Genomic DNA, 26,280 nt, shown 5'->3' on the forward strand with positions numbered 1-26,280 from the left:
CGGAGGAGGTGAATGTATTCAGATATTTAGGAGCGGACGTGTCAGCAGGTGGGTCTATGAAGGATGAGGTGAATCATAGAATTGATGAGGGGAAAAGGGTGAGTGGTGCACTTAGGAGTCTGTGGAGACAAAGAACTTTGTCGGTGGAAGCAAAGAGGGAATGTATGAGAGTATAGTTGTACCAAAACTCATGTATGGGTGTGAAGCATGGGTGATGAATGTTGCAATGAGGAGAAGGCTGGAGGCAGTGGAGATGTCATGTCCGAGGGCAATGTGTGGTGTGAATATAATGCAGAGAATTCATAGTTTGAAAATTAGGAGAAGGTGTGGGATTACCAAGACTATTATCCAGAGGGCTGAGGAGGGGTTGTTGAGGTGGTTCAGACATGTAGAGAGAAAGGAACAAAACAGAATGACTTTGAGAGTGTATAAATCTGTAGTGGGGGGAAGGCGGGGTAGGGGTCGGCCTAGGAAGGGTTGGAGGGTGGGGGTAAAGGAGATTTTGTGTGCGAGGGGCTTGGACTTCCAGCAAGCATGCGTGAGCGTATTTGATAGGAGTGAATGGAGACAAACGATTTTTAATACTTGATGTGCTGTTGGAGTGTGAGCAAAGTAACATTTATGGAGGGATTCAGGGAAACAGGCATGCTAGACTTGAGTCCTGGAGGTGGGAAGTACAGTGTCTACACTGAGGGAGGGGTGTTAATGTTGTAGTATCATAACTGTAGTGTAAAGCACCCCTCTGGCAAGACAGTGATGGAGTGAATGATGAAAGTTTTTCTTTTTCGGGCCACCCTGTCTTGGTGGGAATCAGCCGATGTGTTAACAAATAAAAAAACTATATATTTTGTAACACAAAAAGTATATGGGAGTATATGGGAGAGACGCATACTGAGAGTGGACAGGTAGCACACGGATGCCATATTAACAAATTTGGAACCATATAAATGAATTTTTGGGTGTAATTTGAAATGGAAGGCTGGGTAGGGGTTGTCCTAGGAAAGGTTGGAGGTAGGGGGTACAGGAGGTTTTTGTGGACGAGGGACTTGGACTTTCAGCAAGCATGCTTGAGCATGTTAGACAGGAGTGAATGGAGACGAATGGTTTTTGAGACCTGATGAGCTGTTGGAGTGTGAGCAGAGTAATATTTTGCAAAGGGATTTAGAGAAACCAGTTAGCTGGACTTCAGTCCTGGAGGTGGGAAGTACAATCCCTGCACTTTAAGGGAGGGGTTTGGGATATTGGTTGTTTGGAGGGACATCTAAACTGTTGTATCTAAGTGCCTCTGGAAAGACAGTGATTATGTATGAATGATGGTGAAAGTGTTGAACGATGATGAAAGTTTTTTCTTTCTTTTTGGGCCACCCTTCCTCGGTGGGAAACAGTTGACGTATTAAAAAAAGAAAATTGAAATGTTCATATTAATGAAGCACTGTAAAGAGGGACCTTCCTATATTACTATTATGTTTATGTGAAATGCCCAACCCATGAGAGGCACTTGCCACAAGGCTTGGTAGACTCAATCCTCCATCCATTACTCTTACAGCCAGCTAGACTAGATTAAAGGAATGATTAACATTTAAAGCTATTGATATTAATGAACTCTAGTATCTTGCTGATATGCAAGATACTATAGTTTGGTAGTGTTTCTGTGAATTACAGTGAACCCTTTTAGACTGATCGAGCCTTGGTTTGTTGAGGAGAAATCATTCACAGAATGAACCTTTTCTTTTCCTAGATTGTTCAGCAGGTTTCCGGTGCCTGTTTTTTTCTTTTAATAAGTCGGCCGTCTCCCACCGAGGCAGGGTGATCCAAAAAGTAAGAAAATCCCCAAAAAGAAAATACTTTCATCATCATTCAACACTTTCACCTCACTCACACATAATCACTGATTTTGCAGAGGTGCTCAGAATACTGTACAACAGTTCAGAAGCATATATGTATAGAGATACACAACATATCCCTCCAAACTGCCAATATCCCAAACCCCTCCTTTAAAGTGCGGCCATTGTACTTCCCATTTCCAGGACTCAAGTCTGGCTATATGTATAAAAATAACCAGTTTCCCTGAATCCCTTCACTAAATATTACCCTGCTCACACTCCAGCAGCTCGTCAGGTCCGAAATACCATTCGTCTCCATTCACCCCTATCTAACATGCTCACGCACGCTTGCTGGAAGTCCAAGCCCCTCGCCCACAAAACCTCCTTTACCCCCTCCCTCCAACCTTTTCGAGGATGACCCCTACCCCGCCTTCCTTACCCTACAGATTTATATACTCTCCATGTCATTCTACTTTGGTCCATTCTCTCTCAATGACCAAACCACCTCAACAACCCCTCTTCAGCCCTCTGACTAATACTTTTATTAACTCCACACCTTCTCCTAATTACCACACTCTGAATTTCCTGCATAATATTTACACCACATATTGCCCTTAGACAGGACATCTCCACTGCCTCCAACTGCTTCCCCACTGCAGCATTTACAACCCAAGCTTCACACCCATATAAGAGTGTTGGTACTACTATACTTTCATACATTCCCTTCTTTGCCTCCATAGATAAAGTGTTTTGTCTCCACATATACCTCAACGCACCACTCGCCTTTTTTCTTTCATCAATTCTATGATTAACCTCATCCTTCATAAATCCATCCGCTGACACGTCAACTCCCAAATATCTGAAAACCTTCACTTCTTCCATACTCCTCCTCCCCAATTTGATATCCAATTTTTCTTTATCTAAATCATTTGATACCCTCATCACCTTACTCTTTTCTATGTTCACTTTCAACTTTCTACCTTTACACACACTCCCAATCTCATCCACTAACCTTTGCAATTTTTCTTTAGAATCTCCCATAAGCACAGTATCATCAGCAAAAAGTAACTGTATCAATTCCCATTTTTTGTTTGATTCCTATAATTTAATCCCACCCTTCTCCTGAACACCCTAGCATTTACTTCTTTTACAACCCTATCTATAAATATATTAAACAACCATGTTGACATTACACATCCCTGTCTAAGACCTACTTTTACCGGGAAGTAGTCTCCCTCTCTTCTACACACCCTAACCTGAACCTCACTATCCTCATAAAAACTACAGCAATTAGTAAGTTTACACCTATTTCATATACTTGCAACATCTGCCACATTGCTCCCCTATCCACTCTATTATATGCCTTTTCTAAATCCATAAATGCAATAAAAACTTTATCTAAATACTGTTCACATATATGCTTCAATGTAAACACTTGATCTACACATCCCCTACCCACACTAAAACCTTCTTGCTCATCTGCAATCCTACATTCTGTCTTACCTCTAATTCTTTCAATAATAACCCTACCGTACACTTTTCCTGGAATACTCAGTAAACTTATTCCTCTATAATTTTTACAGTCTCTTTTGTCCCCCTTCCCTTTATATAAAGGGACTATACATGTTCTCTGCCAATCCCTAGGTACCTTCCCCTCTTTCATACATTTATTAAACAAAAACACCAACCACTCTAACACTATATCTCCCCCTGCTTTTAACATTTCTGTCATGATCCCGTCAGTTCCAGCTGCTTTACCCCCTTTCTTTCTACGTAATGCCTCACGCACCTCCCCCACACTCACGTCCTGCTCTTCTTCACTCCTAAAAGGTGGTATACCTCCCTGGCAAGTGCATGAAATTACCACCTCCCTTTCTTCGGCGACATTTAACCCTTTCAGGGTCCAGAGGACAAATTTCAAAGTGCTCACCAGGGTCCAAGAATTTTCAAAAAATAATTTTGCTATTTTTTCTTATGAAATGGTAGAGAATCTTTTTCTGAAGGTAAAACAAAAAGTATGAAATTTGATGGAAAATTGACGAAATTATGCTCTCGCGAATTTTGATGTGTCAGCGATATTTACGCATCGGCAATTTTGCCAACTTTGACTCCCATTTTAGGCCAATTACATTATTCCAATCGACCAAATTCTTAGCTGTTTCACTAGTATTTCTTCTATTCTATCGATTGAGCACAAGAAATCGCCAAGTCAAGTGTTTCAACTACAAAATAAAATGATCGGAAATTGGTAATTTGGCCACTTTAATGCAAAGTTCAAAATATTCTAATTTCAAAATAAGATTCAGAATAAACAATGCAGGCATTTCTGGCACTAAACTACATTTCCTCTGTTCATTAGTTATGTTTTCAGGCTTTACAAATGAATTCCATTTTGATTTTTTATTCACATAATGAATTTGTATTCAAACCAAAAAATAGAAGATTTACTATTATGCAATATTGTAATAATTGTATAAATAATATCACCACATTTGTGAACGTATATTAGACCCACCAGCTGGTGTGTATTAGATGTGTGAGATCATTTGTTTACTCTTGAACATCGGCAAAAATTGAAAATTTCTGCTATTTTGAGCTTAGTTTCAACCCATTTCCATTACTAAAACCAATCAAAATTATCTCTATTTCTGTAATATATCTTCCATTCTTTCAAATGAGACCAAGAAATCGCAAATACAACTATAAAAAACATACGAAAAAACACTGCAGTCTATGTTTTAATTGAAAATTACGGTCTCAGTTTTTTTCTCTCATTATGCACTGTGCGCTACAGGATTTGTTTTATGTGGTGCACACATACCATATAGATGTATTCTCTCATGTCTAGGCCCAAATTTACCACTCACAGCTTATCAGAGTGAGCTGAGCTCATGGCATAGATCTACGGTTTGGACCCTCAATGTATAGCCGTAGATCTATGGCACGGACCCTGAAAGGGTTAAAAGTTCCTCAAAATATTCTGGTGCCTGTTGTGAGTCAGAAATCTGTTCATTCTTTCAAGTCTCAGTTGAAATCAAATCTTTCTAGAGTTTATGATCCTGATAACTATATTGTTACTCTTGATGTGCAAGCGCATGTGAATTTCTTGAAAGAACAGGTGCTCAAGAATAACAAAATTTCAAATTTCTCTAATTACTGTTTTTATTATTATTGCGTGATCTCCTTTTATCCTGAGTCATCTTCACCCTTCTCATTACTCATTAGCTTCACTTACTTGACCCCATCACTGTAGACTTATGAATTACAAGTTTTCTATTACACAACTTTCCACAAGATTGTCATTTTTTAAACTTCATTTGACACCTCATCTTAGTGCAACAACAATGAAATAATCTTAGCGATATGAAAAATTATATTAATACAATCCATTTTACAGCATATAACTTGTGTATTCACAATTAACCCAGAATTTAGAAAGGAAAATTTAGACATCCTGTATCTTTTGTACGCCTGTTATTAAGTCACAACTGACGTTTGGCAGTGGATGGACTGAAACATCATTTATAATTTCCCCCTTATAATTTAAGTGTAAGTTGTTTAAGCAGTGGTAGTATAGCTTTTATCCTTAAATAGAATGTATGTATCAAATCAAAATCAAAATCAAAATCAAAATGTTTATTTCCTTGCAAAGCTTACAATGTGTGGCTTACATGTTATAAAATATTAATTACAAAGAAGGCCACTAGCATGCCTAGGCATTTCAGGTAGACATTTTAACATACATTTTTGCACAATGTAGGATAAGAAACTGTTCTGTACTTCATCTACAGTGGAAACTCAGCACTTGAACTTAACCCATTGAGGGTCGGTCACGTACAAGTACGTCATTGCAGCCAGGGTCGGTCACGTACTTGTACGCCTAAATTCTAGCGCCTTCAAATCTGGTGGAAGAAAGCTGGCAGGTGTACATATGAAAGAATGGGTCTGTGTGGTCAGTGTGCGCAATATAAAAAATATCCTGAAGCACGCTGTGCATAATGAGAAAAAAAAAAACTGTGTTTTTGGTTTAAAACAGTGACTTTCTAGTGTATTTTTGTGTGTATTCTCATTTCCTTGGTCTTATTTGATAGATTGGAAGATATATTACAGAAATAGAGATGATTTTGATTGGTTTCACGATGACAAGTACCTTGAAATTGAGCTCAAAATAGCGAAAATGATTGATTTTTGCCAATGATCAAGAGTAAACAAATCAAGCCACATGTCCTATACACATCAACTGGTGAGTCTAATATTCCTTCAGAATATTAGACTTCATTTATATCATTTTTACATTTTCTGTGAGAATATATATTCAAAATGGAAAGTAAAAGTAATGTAAGAGGGGCCTAGAGATGTGACTAATGAACAGATAAAATGTTATTTTATTACCATGAATGTCTATCTTGTTTATTCTGGACCCTATTTCAAAATTGGCATCTTTTGAAATTTGTATGAAATTGCCCAAATTGCCAATTTCCGACCACTTTATTGGGTAGTTAAAAATCAGTAAATGGGCAGATTCTTGTACTCAGTCGATAGAACAAATGGAGTTCTAGGGAAATAGCTATGATTTTAGTCAACTGCAACATTGGAATTGGTTGAAAATAGGGCTCAAAGTGGGCGAAATCACCCACTTCGAGACTGCTAATTTTGCGAGAGCATAATTCTGTAAGTTTTCATTCATATTTCATGCTTTTGGTGTCATTATGATCGGAAGAAGATTCTCTATCATTTCACAAGAAAAAAAAACAATTTTGAAAAATTTTTGACCCTGAGAACGAGTTTGGGAGAGGGCCTCTCGACCCTCAAAGGGTTAATTGGTTCGAGAAGGCTGTTCGAATGCTGATCTGTTCGAGTACAGAACAAACTTTTCCCAACCAATTTTCTTTTTGGTTGGCCGTTATCACTAACCCTACTTAGGCCCCATGGTGACTTATTTATACAAATACAGTGGTCCCTCGTTTTTCATAATTAATCCGTTCCTGGAGCCATTACTATAAACGAAATTTACGATTTGCGAATCAATTTTCCCCATAAGAAATAATGTAAATACAATTAATCCGTTTCTGACACCCAGAAGTTTTTTTTTTTTTTTTTTTTTCAACACGTTGGTCGTCTCCCACCGAGGCAGGGTGACCCAAAAAAGAAAGAAAATCCCCAAAAAGAAAATACTTTCATCATCATTCAACACTTTCACCACACTCACACATTATCACTGCTTTTGCAGAGGTGCTCAGAATACAACAGTTTAGAAGCATATACGTATAAAGATACACAACATATCCCTCCAAACTGCCAATATCCCAAACCCCTCCTTTAAAGTGCAGGCATTGTACTTCCCATTTCCAGGACTCAAGTCCGACTATAAGAAAATAACCGGTTTCCCTGAATCCCTTCACTAAATATTACCCTGCTCACACTCCAACAGATCGTCAGGTCCCAAGTATCATTCGTCTCCATTCACTCCTATCTAACATGCTCATGCATGCTTGCTGGAAGTCCAAGCCCCTCGCCCACAAAACCTCCTTTACCCCGTCTTTCCAACCCTTTCGAGGACGACCCCTACCCCTCTTTCCTTCCCCTATAGATTTATATGCTTTTCATGTCATTCTACTTTGATCCATTCTCTCTAAATGACCAAACCACCTCAACAACCCCTCTTCTGCCCTCTGACTAATGCTTTTATTAACTCCACACCTTCTCCTAATTTCCACACTCCGAATTTTCTGCATAATATTTACACCACACATTGCCCTTAGACAGGACATCTCCACTGCCTCCAACCGTCTCCTCGCTGCTGCATTTACCACCCAAGCTTCACATCCATATAAGAGTGTTGGTACTACTATACTTTCATACATTCCCTTCTTTGCCTCCATAGATAACGTTTTTTGACTCCACATATACCTCAATGCACCACTCACCTTTTTTCCCTCATCAATTCTATGATTAACCTCATCCTTCATAAATCCATCCGCCGACACGTCAACTCCCAAGTATCTGAAAACATTCACTTCTTCCATACTCCTCCTCCCCAATTTGATATCCAATTTTTTTTTATCTAAATCATTTGATACCCTTATCACCTTACTCTTTTCTATGTTCACTTTCAACTTTCTACCTTTACACACATTCTCAAACTCATCCACTAACCTTTGCAATTTTTCTTTAGAATCTCCCATAAGCACAGTATCATCAGCAAAAAGTAACTGTGTCAATTCCCATTTTGAATTTCATTCCCCATAATTTAATCCCACCCCTCTCCCGAACACCCTAGCATTTACTTCTTTTACAACCCCATCTATAAATATATTAAACAACCATGGTGACATTACACATCCCTGTCTAAGACCTACTTTTACCGGGAAGTAGTCTCCCTCTCTTCTACACACCCTAACCTGAGCCTCACTATCCTCATAAAAGCTCTTTACAGCATTTAGTAACTTACCACCTATTCCATAAACTTGCAACATCTGCCACATTGCTCCTCTATCCACTCTATCATATGCCTTTTCTAAATCCATAAATGCAATAAAAACTTCCCTACCTTTATCTAAATACTGTTCACATATATGCTTCAATGTAAACACTTGATCTACACATCCCCTACCCACTCTGAAGCCTCCTTGCTCATCCGCAATTCTACATTCTGTCTTACCTCTAATTCTTTCAATTATAACTCTACTGTATACTTTTCCTGGTATACTCAGTAAACTTATTCCTCTATAATTTTTACAATCTCTTTTGTCCCCTTTCCCTTTATATAAAGGAACTATACACGCTCTCCTCCAATCCCTAGGTACCTTCCCCTCTTTCATACATTTATTAAACAAAAGTACCAACCACTCCAGAAGTATTAAAACAAAAAAATTTTTTACATGAAATATACATGTAGTACATAACAATACAATGGGAAATGATGAATGAAACATTAACAGCGTAACACTTACCTTTATTGGAGATTCTTCTTAGTGTATGGGAGACTGGAGGAGAGAGATTGAATTGTTTACAGTTTGGAAGGGGAATCCCCTTCCAGCAACACCTCAGGTACCAATTGCTTTTCTGGGGTTGCTTCTCTTCTCTGTTTCTTAATGCCACTTGGACCACCTTGAGAGTCACTCTAGTCCTGTCTCGCAAAGTAACTGTGGAGAGAGCTCTGTTTCTGGCGTCTCTTTAACACTTCCCTAAAATGGCCCAAGACTTTGTCACTGTACATATTTCTCACCTTGTTTACCACAGGCTTGGCACTAGGAGCTTTCTTTGGAGCCATGGTAGCTTATTTAGTACTTGCAAGCACTAAAATGAGTGGAATATTATGAAATATTTCGTAGGAGCACTTGAGGGGACCTTCACTCACTGGTAAACAATGCCAGACTGGCTGGGTAGGGAGGCCACCCCGGCTCACACCGTGCATACGCGTCCCGGACGAACTACTATTCGCGAGTCAACCTATGAAAAGCGGGTCCATGTTTATACGAAAATACCCCTATGATTGGCGAAATTTACGACCGCCGAGAACTACGAAAAGCGAGGGACCACTGTAATACAAAAAAAAAAAAAATGCGAAAATGAAAAAGTTTACAGTGAAGTTCTGGTAGGTCATGTTTGTTTGGTCAAGTGCCGAGCAAATGGTCGACTACCGAGTGATTTGTTTATCGAACAAAGCATTCAAATACCAAATTGTTCAAGTACAGAGCTGTTTGAGTACTGAGGTTCCACTGTACTTAGATTCTTATAGTAAGCAACTAAAGTACAGTAAATCCTCCATTTCATGGACTTCGGAAATACGGGACAGAATTCACTGGATCAGTAGATTTGGAAACCATGGACAAAGCCCTTTGGTTATAGAATTCTTCATTATTGTTACAATCACAGCAAAATAATTTTTTTATTCACCACAATTGCCATTACTGGCCACCAGCTCCCCCAATTAGTCTATCTATTTAATAGATAGTTTACTGTACAATACAGCCTCTCCTCACTTACCAACGGAGTTCCGTTCCTAAAACTACATCGATAGACAAATTTGTCGCTAAGTGAGGAGCATACTATAATGGTAGTGGGTTTATGTCAGTTATCTTTGATAATGTTTTAATGTCACCTTTGCACCATTTATAACATTTCTGGTATATACACCTACCATCCGACTTATGACCGAGTTCGGTTCCGAGAAATCGGTCGTAAGTCGAAATGGTCGTAAGTCGAACTTTACTACTGAATATCAACAAAACATTTTTGTAATGACTTTATTTTATTGTTTTATTTTGGTATTTCATGTTTTACATTTACTTTTTATGTTGTTAGTACTGTATTTTATACTGTAAGGTTTAGGATAAACACTGTGTACAACACAAATAGTTGTTTATTTCCCAGAAATTTGGCATAAAAAACACGGTCGTAAGTCGAGTGGTCGTAAGTCGAGCAGGTCGTAAGTCGGATGGCAGGTGTATTTAAATATTTATACAGCAGTGTACTGTATACATTTTTTTTTTTTTTTTTTTTTTTTCAACAAGTCGGCCGTCTCCCACCGAGGCAGGGTGACCCAAAAAAGAAAGAAAATCCCCAAAAAGAAAATACTTTCATCATCATTCAACACTTTCACCACACTCGCACATTATCACTGTTTTTGCAGAGGTGCTCAGAATACAACAGTCTAGAAGCATACACATATAAAGATACACAACATATCCCTCCAAACTGCCAATATCCCAAACCCCTCCTTTAAAGTGCAGGCATTGTACTTCCCATTTCCAGGACTCAAGTCCGACTATATGAAAATAACCGGTTTCCCTGAATCCCTTCACTAAATATTACCCTGCTCACACTCCAACAGATCGTCAGGTCCCAAGTACCATTCGTCTCCATTCACTCCTATCTAACACGCTCACGCACGCTTGCTGGAAATCCAAGCCCCTTACCCACAAAACCTCCTTTACCCCCTCTCTCCAACCCTTTCGAGGACGACCCCTACCCCGCCTTCCTTCCCCTATAGATTTATATGCTTTCCATGTCATTCTACTGTGATCCATTCTCTCTAAATGACCAAACCACCTCAACAACCCCTCTTCTGCCCTCTGACTAATACTTTTATTAACTCCACACCTTCTCCTAATTTCCACACTCCGAATTTTTTGCATAATATTTACACCACACATTGCCCTTAGACAGGACATCTCCGCTGCCTCCAACCGTCTCCTTGCTGCTGCATTTACCACCCAAGCTTCACACCCATATAAGAGTGTTGGTACTACTATACTTTCATACATTCCCTTCTTTGCCTCCATAGATAACGTTTTTTGACTCCACATATACCTCAACGCACCACTCACCTTTTTTCCCTCATCAATTCTATGATTAACCTCATCCTTCATAAATCCATCCGCCGACACGTCAACTCCCAAGTATCTGAAAACATTCACTTCTTCCATACTCCTCCTCCCCAATTTGATATCCAATTTTTCTTTATCTAAATCATTTGACACCCTCATCACCTTACTCTTTTCTATGTTCACTTTCAACTTTCTACCTTTACACACATTCCCAAACTCATCCACTAACCTTTGCAATTTTTCTTTAGAATCTCCCATAAGCACAGTATCATCAGCAAAAAGTAACTGTGTCAATTCCCATTTTGAATTTGATTCCCCATAATTTAATCCCACCCCTCTCCCAAACACCCTAGCATTTACTTCCTTTACAACCCCATCTATAAATATATTAAACAACCATGGTGACATTACACATCCCTGTCTAAGACCTACTTTTACCGGGAAGTAGTCTCCCTCTCTTCTACACACCCTAACCTGAGCCTCACTATCCTCATAAAAACTCTTTACAGCATTTAATAACTTACCACCTATTCCATATACTTGCAACATCTGCCACATTGCTCCTCTATCCACTCTATCATATGCCTTTTCTAAATCCATAAATGCAATAAAAACCTCCCTATCTTTATCTAAATACTGTTCACATATATGCTTCAATGTAAACACCTGATCTACACATCCCCTACCCACTCTAAAACCTCCTTGCTCATCCGCAATCCTACATTCTGTCTTACCTCTAATTCTTTCAGTTATAACCCTACCGTACACTTTTCCTGGTATACTCAGTAAGCTTATTCCTCTGTAATTTTTACAGTCTCTTTTGTCCCCTTTCCCTTTATATAAAGGGACTATACATGCTCTCTGCCAATCCCTAGGTACCTTCCCCTCTTTCATACATTTATTAAACAAAAGTACCAACCACTCCAACACTATATCCCCCCCTGCTTTTAACATTTCTGTCATGATCCCATCAGTTCCAGCTGCTTTACCCCCTTTCATTTTACGTAATGCCTCACGTACCTCCCCCACACTTACATTCTGCTCTTCTTCACTCCTAAAAGATGGTATACCTCCCTGACCAGTGCATGAAATTACTGCCTCTGTTTCTTCCTTAACATTTAAAAGTTCCTCAAAATATTCTCGCCATCTACCCAATACCTCCATCTCCCCATCTACTAACTCCCCTACTCTGTTTTTAACTGACAAATCCATATTTTCCCTAGGCTTTCTTAACTTGTTTAACTCGCTCCAAAATTTTTTCTTATTTTCATTAAAATTTCTTGACAGTGCCTCTCCCACTCTATCATCTGCTCTCCTTTTGCACTCTCTCACCACTCTCTTTACCTTTCTTTTACTCTCCATATACTCTGCTCTTCTTATAACACTTCTGCTTTGTAAAAACCTCTCATAAGCTACCTTTTTCTCTTTTATCACACCCTTTACTTCATCATTCCACCAATCACTCCTCTTTCCTCCTGCCCCCACCCTCCTATAACCACAAACTTCTGCCCCACATTCTAATACTGCATTTTTAAAACTATTCCAACCCTCTTCAACCCCCCCACTACTCATCTTTGCACTAGCCCACCTTTCTGCCAATAGTCGCTTATATCTCACCCGAACTTCCTCCTCCCTTAGTTTATACACTTTCACCTCCCTCTTACTTGTTGTTGCCACCTTCCTCTTTTCCCATCTACCTCTTACTCTAACTGTAGCTACAACTAAATAATGATCCGATATATCAGTTGCCCCTCTATAAACATGTACATCCTGGAGCCTACCCATCAACCTTTTATCCACCAATACATAATCTAATAAACTACTTTCATTACGTGCTACATCATACCTTGTATATTTATTTATCCTCTTTTTCATAAAATATGTATTACTTATTACCAAATTTCTTTCAACACATAGCTCAATTAAAGGCTCCCCATTTACATTTACCCCTGGCACCCCAAATTTACCTACTACTCCCTCCATAACATTTTTACCCACTTTAGCATTAAAATCCCCAACCACCATTACTCTCACACTTGATTCAAAACTCCCCACGCATTCACTCAACATTTCCCAAAATCTCTCTCTCTCCTCTACACTTCTCTCTTCTCCAGGTGCATACACGCTTATTATAACCCACTTTTCACATCCAATCTTTATTTTGCTCCACATAATCCTTGAATTAATACATTTATAGTCCCTCTTTTCCTGCCATAGCTTATCCTTCAACATTATTGCTACTCCTTCTTTAGCTCTAACTCTATTTGAAACCCCTGACCTAATCCCATTTATTCCTCTCCACTGAAACTCTCCCACCCCCTTCAGCTTTGTTTCACTTAAAGCCAGGACATCCAGCTTTTTCTCATTCATAACATCCACAATCATCTCTTTCTTATCATCTGCACAACATCCACGCACATTCAGACTTCCCACTTTGACAATTTTCTTCTTCTTATTCTTTTTAGTAATCTTTACAGGAAAAGGGGTTACTAGCCCATTGTTCCCGGCATTTTAGTTGACTTTTACAACACGCATGGCTTACGGAGGAAAGATTCTTATTCCACTTCCCCATGGATATAAAAGGAAAATTAATAAGACCAAGAACTATTAAGATAAAATCAAAGAAAACTCAGATGAGTGTGTATAAATAAATGTGTACATGTATGTGTAGTGTGACCTAAGTGTAAGTAGAAGTAGCAAGACATGCCTGTAATCTTGCATATTTATGAGACAGACAAAAGACATCAGCAATCCTACCATCATGTAAAACAATCACAGGCTTCGTTTTACACTCACTTGGTAGGACGGTAGTACCTCCCTGGGTGGTTGCTGTCTACCAACCTACTACCTATACATGTATTGTAATAAATAGAATAGAAATCAGCTCTAATATACATTATTTAGGTGTGCATACTTGTCAGAGAGCCCATCATAAGTCTGAGTCGTTGGTAAAAGAGTACATCGCTAATTGAGGAGAGGCTGTATACAGTAAATAACACAAAGCCTGTAGAAATTTTAAAAGTTCATCTCATATTTCTGTTAATTTGTAGGTGTCTCAGCTGTCATGGCTTGAGAGAAGAGCAGCCACTACATTGTTTGGTGAAGTACCATCAGCTACCTATGAAGAAGCTCTCCTTCACTTCTTAGCAGCTGAAGAATTAAGACCATCTGGATGGAAGGAGAATCTTCTTTTTATTGCCAAATGTCACATTCAGATGAACAATTACTCAGCTGCAAGTAACTGGCTAGAACGAGCTAGCAGAGTGCTTGTTGTAACACCTGAGGCAAGTTCTTTTTCTTATATTTGAGGTTAATGATTTCTTTTTGTGTTTTAAACCTCTTTAAGGGGGCGCCTTGTAGTGGTAAAGAGGCTATCGGTCTGAGGAATTGGACCTTTTGGTCTTCTTCCTCCGACCGAACCTACCCCACCCTCCCCATACCCCCCTTTTTTCCCCTTTCTTCCCCTCTCCCCACCCTCCGCTTGTTTCCCGTCCTGTTTGTAGCCTCTGGGGTCCTCCCTTCTGGCATTACAGTTTCTAGGTAGGGGGTGGCCTGCCGGGGTTTGTCCCACTCTGTGAGGTCCCTCGGGGGTGGTGTGGTTTGCCATAGAATCTGAATTGTCTGAAGGGAGGGGCGGACATGTTAAATTATGCGGACATGTTAATTATGTGAAAAAATATGATTTTATGTTTTGTTTACAGAAAAATAGTGTAAGTATCTGGGAACATTTTGGTGAAAACCCCATCATAATATGATGTTTCTGAAGCAAATTATAGCTACTGAAATATGGCAGGTGACGACCCGCCATGAGTGTGAGGTGAATTTTTTATGTATTTTTTTTTTTTTTTAATTTCTGTCTATTTTTCTTTCTAATACACTAAATTTATCATTTAATATCATTACAATGTGGGAGGAGCTTATATCAGAGGTGGGAGGAGCTTGAATGATGATGCAACAACCAGTTACCATGACAACAGTCTGATCACCACTCACAAGATGTCTTATACTGATGCTATTATTACTAATATCCTTTTTCTGCTTATATCATTTATTCAATAATGATAGTATGCATAATATAACTTGGATACATGCATAAGAAAGCCAGCCAAAATAATATTATTTGTATATTATACCTGGAGGTGGTGGCTGACCTTAATAAAATGATTATGCTAGATCCTTCTTTATAAGAGAAGGGTTTTCTATGTTACCTCTGGTAGCACTACAGAAAACGGTGTACTATGCACGGAAAACAATAAGAAATCACTTATAATGCATAAAAAAGCCCAAAGTAACGTGATTTTTATGATTTTTTTTTTAAATTTCTTGACGTAATTAGCTAGTCTGCGCACTTACCCGAATATCTTGAAAGTAAGATTTTGGCCTGTTGCTTGAAAGTGTGCCATTATTAATGATTGTATTGAAATGATTTTCACAGACAATATTAAACAAAGTGTGTTTGAATTTCTGTTGTTAAAGTTTTTGGAATATCTCATATATTTTTTATTTTATGGGTGGGTAAAAGGCAGATATTTTGGTGAATGTCAAAAAGCGTACCAGATGTATTTTTTTTCACCATGATAATAAGGTATATTAGATGAATTGCATACACCAAAAATTTGTCTTAGACGTATTCTAACAGTTTGGATTGTTGGAAGTGCCACTTGTAGTGCCAATTTGTCATGCCTTGCTGTCATATGTCAAAATCAGTAAATATTTTTTTTCTCTGTTGTTTGTTGGCCAATCTTATTGAAACTTTGTCATGTTCATCTACATATGCGCTTCTAAACGTGCACCAAAAATAAAAAAATCGGTTGAAAAAAAAAATTGACTGAAATTGCCCGCCACCTCCCTGAAGGTGCCCTGCTCCCTTCCCGGGGCAGGGCACCTTCAGAGGTGCCCTTCGGGTAATGGGTGTATCTCTGGAAGCTGGATGTCGGTTCTGGGAGGTGGCGGCTGAAGGAGGTATGCTTTGTGACAGGTTTCTGACTGCCCTTTCTTTTGTCCGCCGAGGTAGCTCGGTAGATGTGAGGCTGCTACCCTGCAGCGCTGGTTTACTGGCATGAAGGGTAGGGTATGGCATGGGTTCCACGCTGTATCTTCACTACCAGTGGGCTCGAGGCCCTTTCGGATGAGGGGAGAAGCTTTCAGCCCCTCCATGCCTCCCAGCGACTGTCCTTCCCTCTTTTTTTCTTTTTCTTTTTTCTTAAAATAACAAGAAAGGAGATATCACAGAAGAGGCAGCTTAATTATGGAGCCTTTGCCCAGTGAAACCCTTCCTCCTCCCAGACACCTTTCTGATCTCACACCCTGTTCTGACCCGGCTTCATTATCAGTCCATTCTCTTGACTTTTCTCATACCCTTTTTACCTTCTGCCAGTGACGCATCGTCACCTGCTTCATGTGCTGGGGCGTCACCCATTTCTGTTAATGCCACTGCTTCTATCACGCCTTTCATAATGCGTCCAGCTTCCTTGAATAGGGTGCGACAGTTTTCGGATCGCCCACCTCCCTGCGGTACTATTCCTAAACGTCCAAGACAACCTACTGATGACAGTTCATCAATGATCACTCAGAAACGACCTACATAACACTCACTATCTTTGCATACCAGGCTAACGAGTACGCATTGGACAAAATTCTTTTCTTTACAGTGTCTCAAACCGATTATCCTTCTGATCATGGAATTGGTAAAACACTTTTACGGCACGTTGGCCAAAATATATCCTTCCACACTCTTCAAAGCAGTGTGTGTTGTAACAGTACAGAATTCAGAGCAAGCTCATACTCTCTCCATAGATAACATACCAGTCTTTGTTCATAAGCACGCTACTCTTAATTCTTGCAGTGGTACTGTGATCTTACCACGTACCATTGTACAGAGTGATTTTTTTGTCTTGCAGCGAGGATATTTTAGAACAATTAGCCCTTCAGAACCTCCCTATTCTTAAGGTAGATACATACACCCTGCCTGCTCATGATCAAAGGTGCTTTCCTAGTAACATTGCTCGTTTAACCTTCAACTGCCATGAACTTCCGTCCTTTGTCTATATTGCGGGACATCGCCTAGAGGTCCGTCAAGTAGTTCCCACTCCTCAACAGTTTATCTATTTATTTATTTACTTAATGTCTTTGCAAATAGTACATTGAGATTTTGTATTTACAATAGTGGGTTGCAGTTCAAAGAGAACCTCTATTATGCCTAGGCATTATGGGCCAACTTAACATTATTGGCTTACAGACTACTTAATTAACACTAAGGATTATATCATAGTTGTACAGTAGGATAGTAATTTTTTCATAGTTGTACAGTAGATTATTAATTATAAGTGAATCTAATTTGTAAAAGACAAAAGATATATTCATATATTCAAAAATGCTTTTTGTGAAAACAATGATTCAATTATATTCCTGTCAACAATGGCTAAAAGATTCAAAGTGATTGTTGAAGTTATGATGTGGGAGTACATAAGTGAGTATGTGTGTACTGAGTATTTAGCATTTAGTCTAGAGTGATTAAGTGGTTTTTGAGAAGTCTTAAATTGATTTTCAGACCAGGTTACTTTAATATCTTCTGGTAATGAATTCCATATTTGGGGCCCTTTATGTGCATAGAGTTTGTACACAGTGTGATATGGACACGAGGTACATCAAAAAGAGATCTGTGTCTTGTGTTATGGTCATGTGTCCTGTTAAGGTTGGTGAGAAGTTTGAGTGGAGGGTTTATATTTGCGTGTATTGTTCTGTGTATGTAGTAGGCACATGAGTAAGTATGGATGTTCTTAATGGTGAGCAGATTCAGACTTTTGAAAATTGGTGGAGTATGCTGGCAGGAGTGGGAATTCTTACTGCTGCCTTTTGGTGGGTTATTATTGGTCTTAGGTGATTGGATGTTGTTGATCCCCATGCACAAATTCCATATGTAAGATAAGGGTATATGAGTGAATGGTACAGTGCCAGGAGAGCTGATCGTGGAACGTAGTACCTTATCTTTGACAGTATGCCTACAGTCTTGGAGATTTTCTTGGTGATTTGTTGTATGTGTGTCTGGAACTTAAGGCTACTGTCAAGGTGGATACCTAGGAATTTTCCCTCTGTAAGTCTTGTGACTGATGATCTGTTTAGCATTATGTTAATTGGATCATTTGCAGCTTTGTTTCCAAACTGAATGAAATAGGTTTTATCAGTATTCAGGGTAAGTTTATTAGTCATCATCCAGGCAGATATTGTCTGCAATTTGGCATTGACCGTGTTTGCTAGTATGACTGTGTTTGGGTGGGAAAAGACATATGTAGTGTCATCTGCAAATAATATGGGTTTGAGTAGCTGTGATGCATTTTGTAGATCATTGATGTAGATGAGAAAGAGGAGTGGTCCAAGGACACTTTTACAGGGTTTGACAAGGTTAAGGATCCCTAGCTTTATTGACAAGCTATTTACAGCTTAAGGAGTCCTAACTTTATTGGCAAGCTAAGAGCTGTTACCTACATCAGCTCATTTGAAAGCATTTTTATTGTTATGAGACATACAAGTAGGGAACAGGATGAAGTTGGAGCCATCTGTGGGCCAGCATTTTCATTTGATCAACTGACTTATCTCGTTGACATCATTATGCTGTACGAATGTGTTCCATACTTGAGTCATCCTGGGTATATAGGATCTCAGATGGAGTGAAGTTCTGGAGAAGGGTACAGCCAGAGTGAAGTTGCTGCTTTCTGCCCATCTTGTGGCATAAAAGCTTGATTCACGCTGTCCTCGAAGTGGATCCAAGTGTGGTACTTTGACAATATTGGCCTTGTATATAACAGTAAGGCCACCCACATCCCTCCTATGTTGAAGGCTCTGCTGTAATGACAGATCTATCCAGGATGGGTCCAGGCGAGAGATGAGATGTCTTGCTCTGTTCTCTACTCTGTCAAGCAGTCGCAGATGAGAGGGGGGAGGCAAACCAAGAAAGTGGAGCATACTCAAGGTGCGAGCGTACTTGTGCCTCGTACAGAATCTTGCAACCCCTACTGTCAAGTAGATGCGAGATACGGCGAAGTGCTGTAAACTTCCTGGCTGCCTTGTTTGCAAGATTTACAACATGGTTCTTCATGGTTAGTTTGGAGTCAAATTTCACCCCAAGGATATCAACTTCTTCTCCAAGTGCCAACACCCTCCCATTCATCCTTACTACTGCACCAGCATTACCATCATGGTGCCTAGAGATGATCATCATTTGCATTTTCTCAGGTGCAAATGTTACTTGCCATCTGTTTCCCCACTTCCTTGTGGGACTTCTACTGTGATTGGCTGGGTGGAAGAGTTTGCATCATTTGCATACACATATTGAGTTCTGTTACTAAGGTAAGATTTTAGGTAGTTGAGGGAGTGGCCTCTGATACCATAGTGCGTTAATTTGGAGTACAGCATTTCATGGTCGACTGTATCAAAAGCTTTACGTAAATCAATGAAAATGCCCAGCGGGACTTCTTTCTTTTCGAGTGCGGTATATATTAGTTCTAGCATGTGTATGATAGCATCATTTGTGCTTTTATTATTCCTGAATCCAAACTGACAAGGATTTAATATGTTGTGTGAGACGAAGTAGGAATAGATCCGTCTATGAATTAATTTTTTAAAGATTTTAGAGAGCAGTGGTAAGTTAGATATTGGTCTATAGTTATTCAAGTCAGCTTGGTCACCTCCTTTATGGATTGGAGTGACCCTCGCTATTTTGAGGATTGTTGGGAAGGTAGATGATTCAATGGATTTGTTAAAGAGTGTTGCGGTAATTGGTGACAGTACTTGAGAAGCTTTTTTGTACATAAAAGCAGACAAATTGTTTATGTCTCCTGCCTTGTTTTTAAGGGTGTTTATAATGAGCATAACTTCTATTGGGTTGGTTGGAGCTAGGAATAGCGTATTTGGGTAGGTACCTATGAGGTAGTCTGATGGACGGGTGTTTGTGCTTGGTATTTTGTTTGCTAGATTTTTTCCTATGGTGGAGAAGAAAACATTGAGTCTGTTTGCCATTTCAGTTGGTGTGAGTATGGGTTCATCTGATTTTGTTAGTTTGATTGTTTTGTTTTTGGATAACTCTTTAGTTCCAAGAATTTCAGATAGAGTTTTCCAGGTTTTTTCATATCACCTTTGATGTTATGTAATCTATTTTCATAATACAATTTTTTAGATCTTCTTATCAGGCTGGTAAGTGCTGATGAGTAACGTTTAGACTGGTCTCTAGTTATTTGACCCATTCTGTACTGTTTTTCATATTTGTGCTTTGTGTTAATGGATTTGAGGATGCTTGGTGTTAGCCAGGGATTATTGAGTCTCTTTGCTGTGATCTGTTTAGTTTTTTTGGGGGGCAATGTTTGTTATAGAGGCTTTGGGCTTTTTTTTAGAAAATTATTTATACATTCATTCATATCTGTATATGTTTGAGCTCATTTTGCCAATCGATGTTATTCATAGCTACTATAAAGTTGTTAACTGCTGTCTCATTGTGTAGTCTGAAGGTTACTTTAGTAATGTCTTGTGGCAGTTTGCCCAGATTAGTTATGAGAAAGTTTGGGTAGTGGTCTGTAGATTATGCCTGATTTTAAAGTGAATATGGTGTTTGTCCAGATGTGGTCTATTAACCCTTTGAGGGTCGACAGGCCCTCTCCGAAACTCGTTCTCAGGGTCGGCCAAATTTAAAAAAAAAAAATTATTTTCTCTTATGAAAAGATAGAGAATCTTTTCCCGATCATAAAGACACCAAAAGTTTGAAATTTGATAGAAAACTTATGGAATTATGCTCTCTCAAAGTTAGCGGTCTCGGCGATGTTTACGCATCGGCGATTTTGCCCACTTTGAGCCCCATTTTCGGCCAATTTCACTGTACTAGTCGACAAAAAACATGAATATTTCGCTAGAACTCCATTTTTTCTATCGAATGGGTGCAAGAAACCACTCATTTATGAAATTCAACTATCCAGTACAGTGGTCAGAATTTAGCAATTTTGCCAATTTCACACAAATTTCAAAAGATGCCAATTTCCGAATAGGGTCCAGAATAAACAAGAAAGACATTCCTGGCACTAAAATGACATTTCCTCTAGTCATTAGTCATGTCTCAAGGCCCCTCTTATATTCTTTTGCTTTCCACTTTGAATTTTTATTTTCACAAAAAATATAAGATTTACTGTTATGCAGACTACTGCATTAGTGTAAAAAATGGTATAAATATTATTGGTGCACTTGTGAAAGAATATTAGACTCACCAGTTGGCGTGTATTGCACGCTTGGCACGATTTGTTTACTTTTGAAATTTGGTAAAAATCAAACATTTCTGCTACTTTGAGCTCAATTTCAAGGCACCTTTCTTTGTAAAACCAGTCAAAATCATCACAATTTCTGTAATATGTCTTCCATTCTATAAAATGAGATCAAGAAAACTAGAATACAACAATAAATACCATACGAAAATACACTGCAAAGTCGCTGATTTATTCCAAAAAAATGGTCAAAGTTTTTTTTTTCTCATTATGCACTGTGTGCTGCAGGATTTTTTTTAGACTGTGCACACTGACCACATAGACCCATTCTTTCATATGAAGGCCTACCAGCTTTCTCCCACTAGATTTGAGGCCGCTAGAATTTATGAGTACTAGTACGTCAAAAACCCCTACACGTAAGACGTACTAGTACGACGAAAACCCTCAAAGGGTTAAGGAGATGCTTGTCTTGGTGATTCTTGTTTTATTTTTTTTTTTATTAACACACTGGCCGATCCCCACCAAGGCAGGGTGGCCCGAAAAAAGAAAAACTTTCACCATCATTCACTCCATCACTGTCTTGCCAGAAGGGTGTTTTACACTACAGTTTTTAAACTGCAACATTAACACCCCTCCTTCAGAGTGCAGGCACTGTACCTCCCATCTCCAGGACTCAAGTCCGGCCTGCCGGTTTCCCTGAATCCCTTCATAAATGTTACTTTGCTCACACTCCAACAGCACGTCAAGTATTAAAAACCATTTGTCTCCATTCACTCCTATCAAACACGGTCACGCATGCTTGCTGGAAGTCCAAGCCCCTCGCACATAAAACCTCCTTTACCCCCTCCCTCCAACCTTTCCTAGGCCGACCCCTACCCTGCCTTCCTTCCACTACAGACTGATACACTCTTGAAGTCATTCTGTTTCACTCCATTCTCTCTACATGTCCGAACCATCTCAACAACCCTTCCTCAGCCCTCTGGACAACAGTTTTGGTAATCCCGCACCTCCTCCTAACTTCCAAACTACGAATTCTCTGCATTATATTCACACCACACATTGCCCTCAGACATGACATCTCCACTGCCTCCAGCCTTCTCCTTGCTGCAACATTCATCACCCATGCTTCACACCCATATAAGAGGGTTGGTAAAACTATACTCTCATACATTCCCCTCTTTGCCTCCAAGGACAAAGTTCTTTGTCTCCACAGACTCCTAAGTGCACCGCTCACCCTTTTCCCCTCATCAATTCTATGATTCACCTCATCTTTCATAGACCCATCCGCTGACACGTCCACTCCCAAATATCTGAATACATTCACCTCCTCCATACTCTCTCCCTCCAATCTGATATCCAATCTTTCATCACCTAATCTTTTTGTTATCCTCATAACCTTACTCTTTCCTGTATTCACTTTTAATTTTCTTCTTTTGCATACCCTGCCAAATTCATCCACCAACCTCTGCAACTTCTCTTCAGAATCTCCCAAGAGCACAGTGTCATCAGCAAAGAGCAACTGTGACAACTCCCACTTTATGTGTGATTCTTTATCTTTTAACTCCACGCTTGCCAAGACCCTTGCATTTACTTCTCTTACAACCCCATCTATAAATATATTAAACAACCAAGGTGACATCACACATCCTTGTCTAAGGCCTACTTTTACTGGGAAATAATCTCCTTCTTTCCTACATACTCTAACTTGAGCCTCACTATCCTCGTAAAAACTCTTCACTGCTTTCAGTAACCTACCTCCTACACAATACACCTGCAACATCTGCCACATTGCCCCCCTATCCACCCTGTCATATGCCTTTTCCAAATCCATAAATGCCACAAAAACCTCTTTAGCATTATCTAAATACTGTTCACTTATATGTTTCACTGTAAACACCTGGTCCACACACCCCCTACCTTTCCTAAAGCCTCCTTGTTTATCTGCTATCCTATTCTCCGTCTTACTCTTAATTCTTTCAATAATAACTACCATACACTTTACCAGGTATACTCAACAGACTTATCCCCCTATAATTTTTGCACTCTCTTTTGTCCCCTTTGCCTTTGTACAAAGGAACTATGCATGCTCTCTGCCAATCCCTAGGTACCTTACCCTCTTCCATACATTTATTAAATAATTGCACCAACCACTGGTGGCCTGGTGGTTAACGCTCTCGCTTCACACGGTGAGGGCCTGGGTTCGATTCCCAGCCAGAGTAGAAACATTGGACGTGTTTCTTTCCACCTGTTGTCTATGTTCCCCATCAGTAAAATGGGTACCTGGGTGTTAGTCGACTGGTGTGGGTCGCATCCTGGGACACTGACCTAAGGAGGCCTGGTCACAGACCGGGCCGCGGGGGCGTTGACCCCCGGAACTCTCTCCAGATAAACTCCAGATAAACCACTCCAAAACTATATCCCCACCTTTTTCACATCAATCCCGGCTGCCTTACCCCCTTTCATTTTACCTACTGCCTCACGAACTTCCCCCACACTCACAGCTGGCTCTTCCTCACTCCTATAAGATGTTATTCCTCCTTGCCCTATACACGAAATCACAGCTTCCCTATCTTCATCAACATTTAACAATTCCTCAAAATATTCCCTCCATCTTCCCAATACCTCTAACTCTCCATTTAATAACTCTCCTCTCCTATTTTTAACTGACAAATACGCAATAATAATACACACTAATAATCACTCTGAGGCGCATTAAATGTCGTATATTATGTTAATAGTATAAACATTTTCATTAATCCATCTATGATACAGTGGACCCCCGCATAACGATGGCATCACATAGCGATTTTTCCGCATACCGATTACTTTTATCACAAAATTTTTGCCGCGCATACCGATTAAAAACCCGCTTACCGATTTTCGTCCGAGACGCGTCCAATGTGCCCTCAGCCAGCCTCACATGTGCCGGCCGTCCCATTGTTTACCAGCCAGCCTCCGCGGTAACATCCAAGCATACACTCGGAATATTTCGTATTATTACAGTGTTTTCGGTGCTGTTTCTGGAAAATAAGTGACCATGGGCCCCAAGAAAGCTTCTAGTGCCAACCCTGTGGTAAAAAGGGTGAGAATTAGTATGGAAATTAAGAAAGATTTTGAAGGGTTTGGGGCTAACCCTGAGAAGCCTATGCCAGTTGTGGAATCCATTGTGCCTACTTCAAAGATTAAGGAAATGTGTGCACAGTGGGTTGAACTGCAAACCTTTATAGATGAAAATCACCCTGACACAGCTGTTGCAAGCCGTGCTGGTGACTATTTCAATGACAATGTTGTGGCCCATTTTAGACAAATCGTAAAGGAACGGGAGGTACAGAGCTCTATGGACAGATTTGTTGTGCGACAGAGGTCCAGTGACTCTCAAGCTGGTCCTAGTGGCATTAAAAGAAGAAGGGAAGTAACCCCGGAAAAGGACTTGCTACCTCAAGTCGTAATGGAAGGGGATTCCCCTTCTAAACAGTAAGAAGATAATGCTCTCCCCTCCTCCCATCCCATCAATCATCACCAGATCTTCAATAAAAGTAAGTGTCATGTAATTGTGCATGCCTTTTTCAGTTTGTGTGTATTAAAATTAACATTTCATGTGGTAAAAAAAATTTTTTTTCATACTTTTGGGCGTCTTGCACGGATTAATTTTATTTCCATTATTTCTTATGGGGAAAATTCATTCGCATAACGATTATTTCGCATAACAATTATCCCTCTTGCACGGATTAAAATCGTTAACCGGGGGTCCACTGTATTTTTTTCAAAATTATGTAATAAACACACTACATAACATATAAACATGATAAATACACCCCACAGTAGAATAAATTAACATAAATATGATATGGGAGTGGACATGTCAGTGGATGGGTCTATGAAAGATGAGGTGAATCATAGAATTAATGAGGGGAAAAGAGTGAGTGGTGCACTTAGGAGTCTGTGGAGACAAAGAACTTTGTCCTTGGAGGCAAAGAGGGGAATGTATGAGAGTATAGTTTTACCAACGCTCTTATATGGGTGTGAAGCATGGGTGATGGATGTTGCAGCGAGGAGAAGGCTGGAGGCAGTGGAGATGTCATGTCTGAGGGCAATGTGTGGTGTGAATATAATGCAGAGAATTCGTAGTTTGGAAGTTAGGAGGAGGTGCGGGATTACCAAAACTGTTGTCCAGAGGGCTGAGGAAGGGTTGTTGAGGTGGTTCAGACATGTAGAGAGAATGGAGCGAAACAGAATGACTTCAAGAGTGTATCAGTCTGTAGTGGAAGGAAGGCGGGGTAGGGGTCGGCCTAGGAAAGGTTGGAGAGAGGGGGTAAAGGAGGTTTTGTGTGCGAGGGGCTTGGACTTTCAGCAGGCATGCGTGAGCGTGTTTGATAGGAGTGAATGGAGACAAATGGTTTTTAATACTTGACGTGCTGTTGGAGTGTGAGCAAAGTAACATTTATGAAGGGGTTCAGGGAAACCGGTAGGCCGGACTTGAGTCCTGGAGATGGGAAGTACAGTGCCTGCACTCTGAAGGAGGGGTGTTAATGTTGCAGTTTAAAAACTGTAGTGTAAAGCACCCTTCTGGCAAGACAGTGATGGAGTGAATGATGGTGAAAGTTTTTCTTTTTCGGGCCACCCTGCCTTGGTGGGAATCGGCCAGTGTGATAATAAAAAAATAATAATAATAAAATATGATATGTGTAGATGAACATGTATCAACCATAACCAGACGCATTCGTCTGTTTACATCCCCCACATCTCTCTCCTCTCTCATTTACTTATCCTCTCTCTCTCATTTGTTCGTTTTGCCTCGTTTACTCACCTCTCACCCTACATTAAGACTACAAATATTTTAAGGTAAGTAATGAATGTACTGTACATACATGTATATACATTTTA

General features: G+C 39.7%; 1 protein-coding gene across 1 annotated transcript in view; it reads left to right on the top strand.

Annotated features, from left to right (window-relative positions):
- The window catches only part of LOC128693423 (regulator of microtubule dynamics protein 3-like), a 183,507-nt gene that overhangs the window by 141,065 nt on the left and 16,162 nt on the right, over positions 1-26,280 (top strand). The window contains exon 8 of the mRNA XM_070079715.1: positions 14,206-14,439. Coding sequence (XP_069935816.1) covers positions 14,206-14,439 — 234 coding nt within the window. The remainder of the gene's footprint in view (positions 1-14,205; positions 14,440-26,280) is intronic.

This window comes from Cherax quadricarinatus, unplaced genomic scaffold (assembly GCF_038502225.1).
Source record: "Cherax quadricarinatus isolate ZL_2023a unplaced genomic scaffold, ASM3850222v1 Contig5, whole genome shotgun sequence".
Taxonomy (NCBI): domain Eukaryota; kingdom Metazoa; phylum Arthropoda; class Malacostraca; order Decapoda; family Parastacidae; genus Cherax; species Cherax quadricarinatus.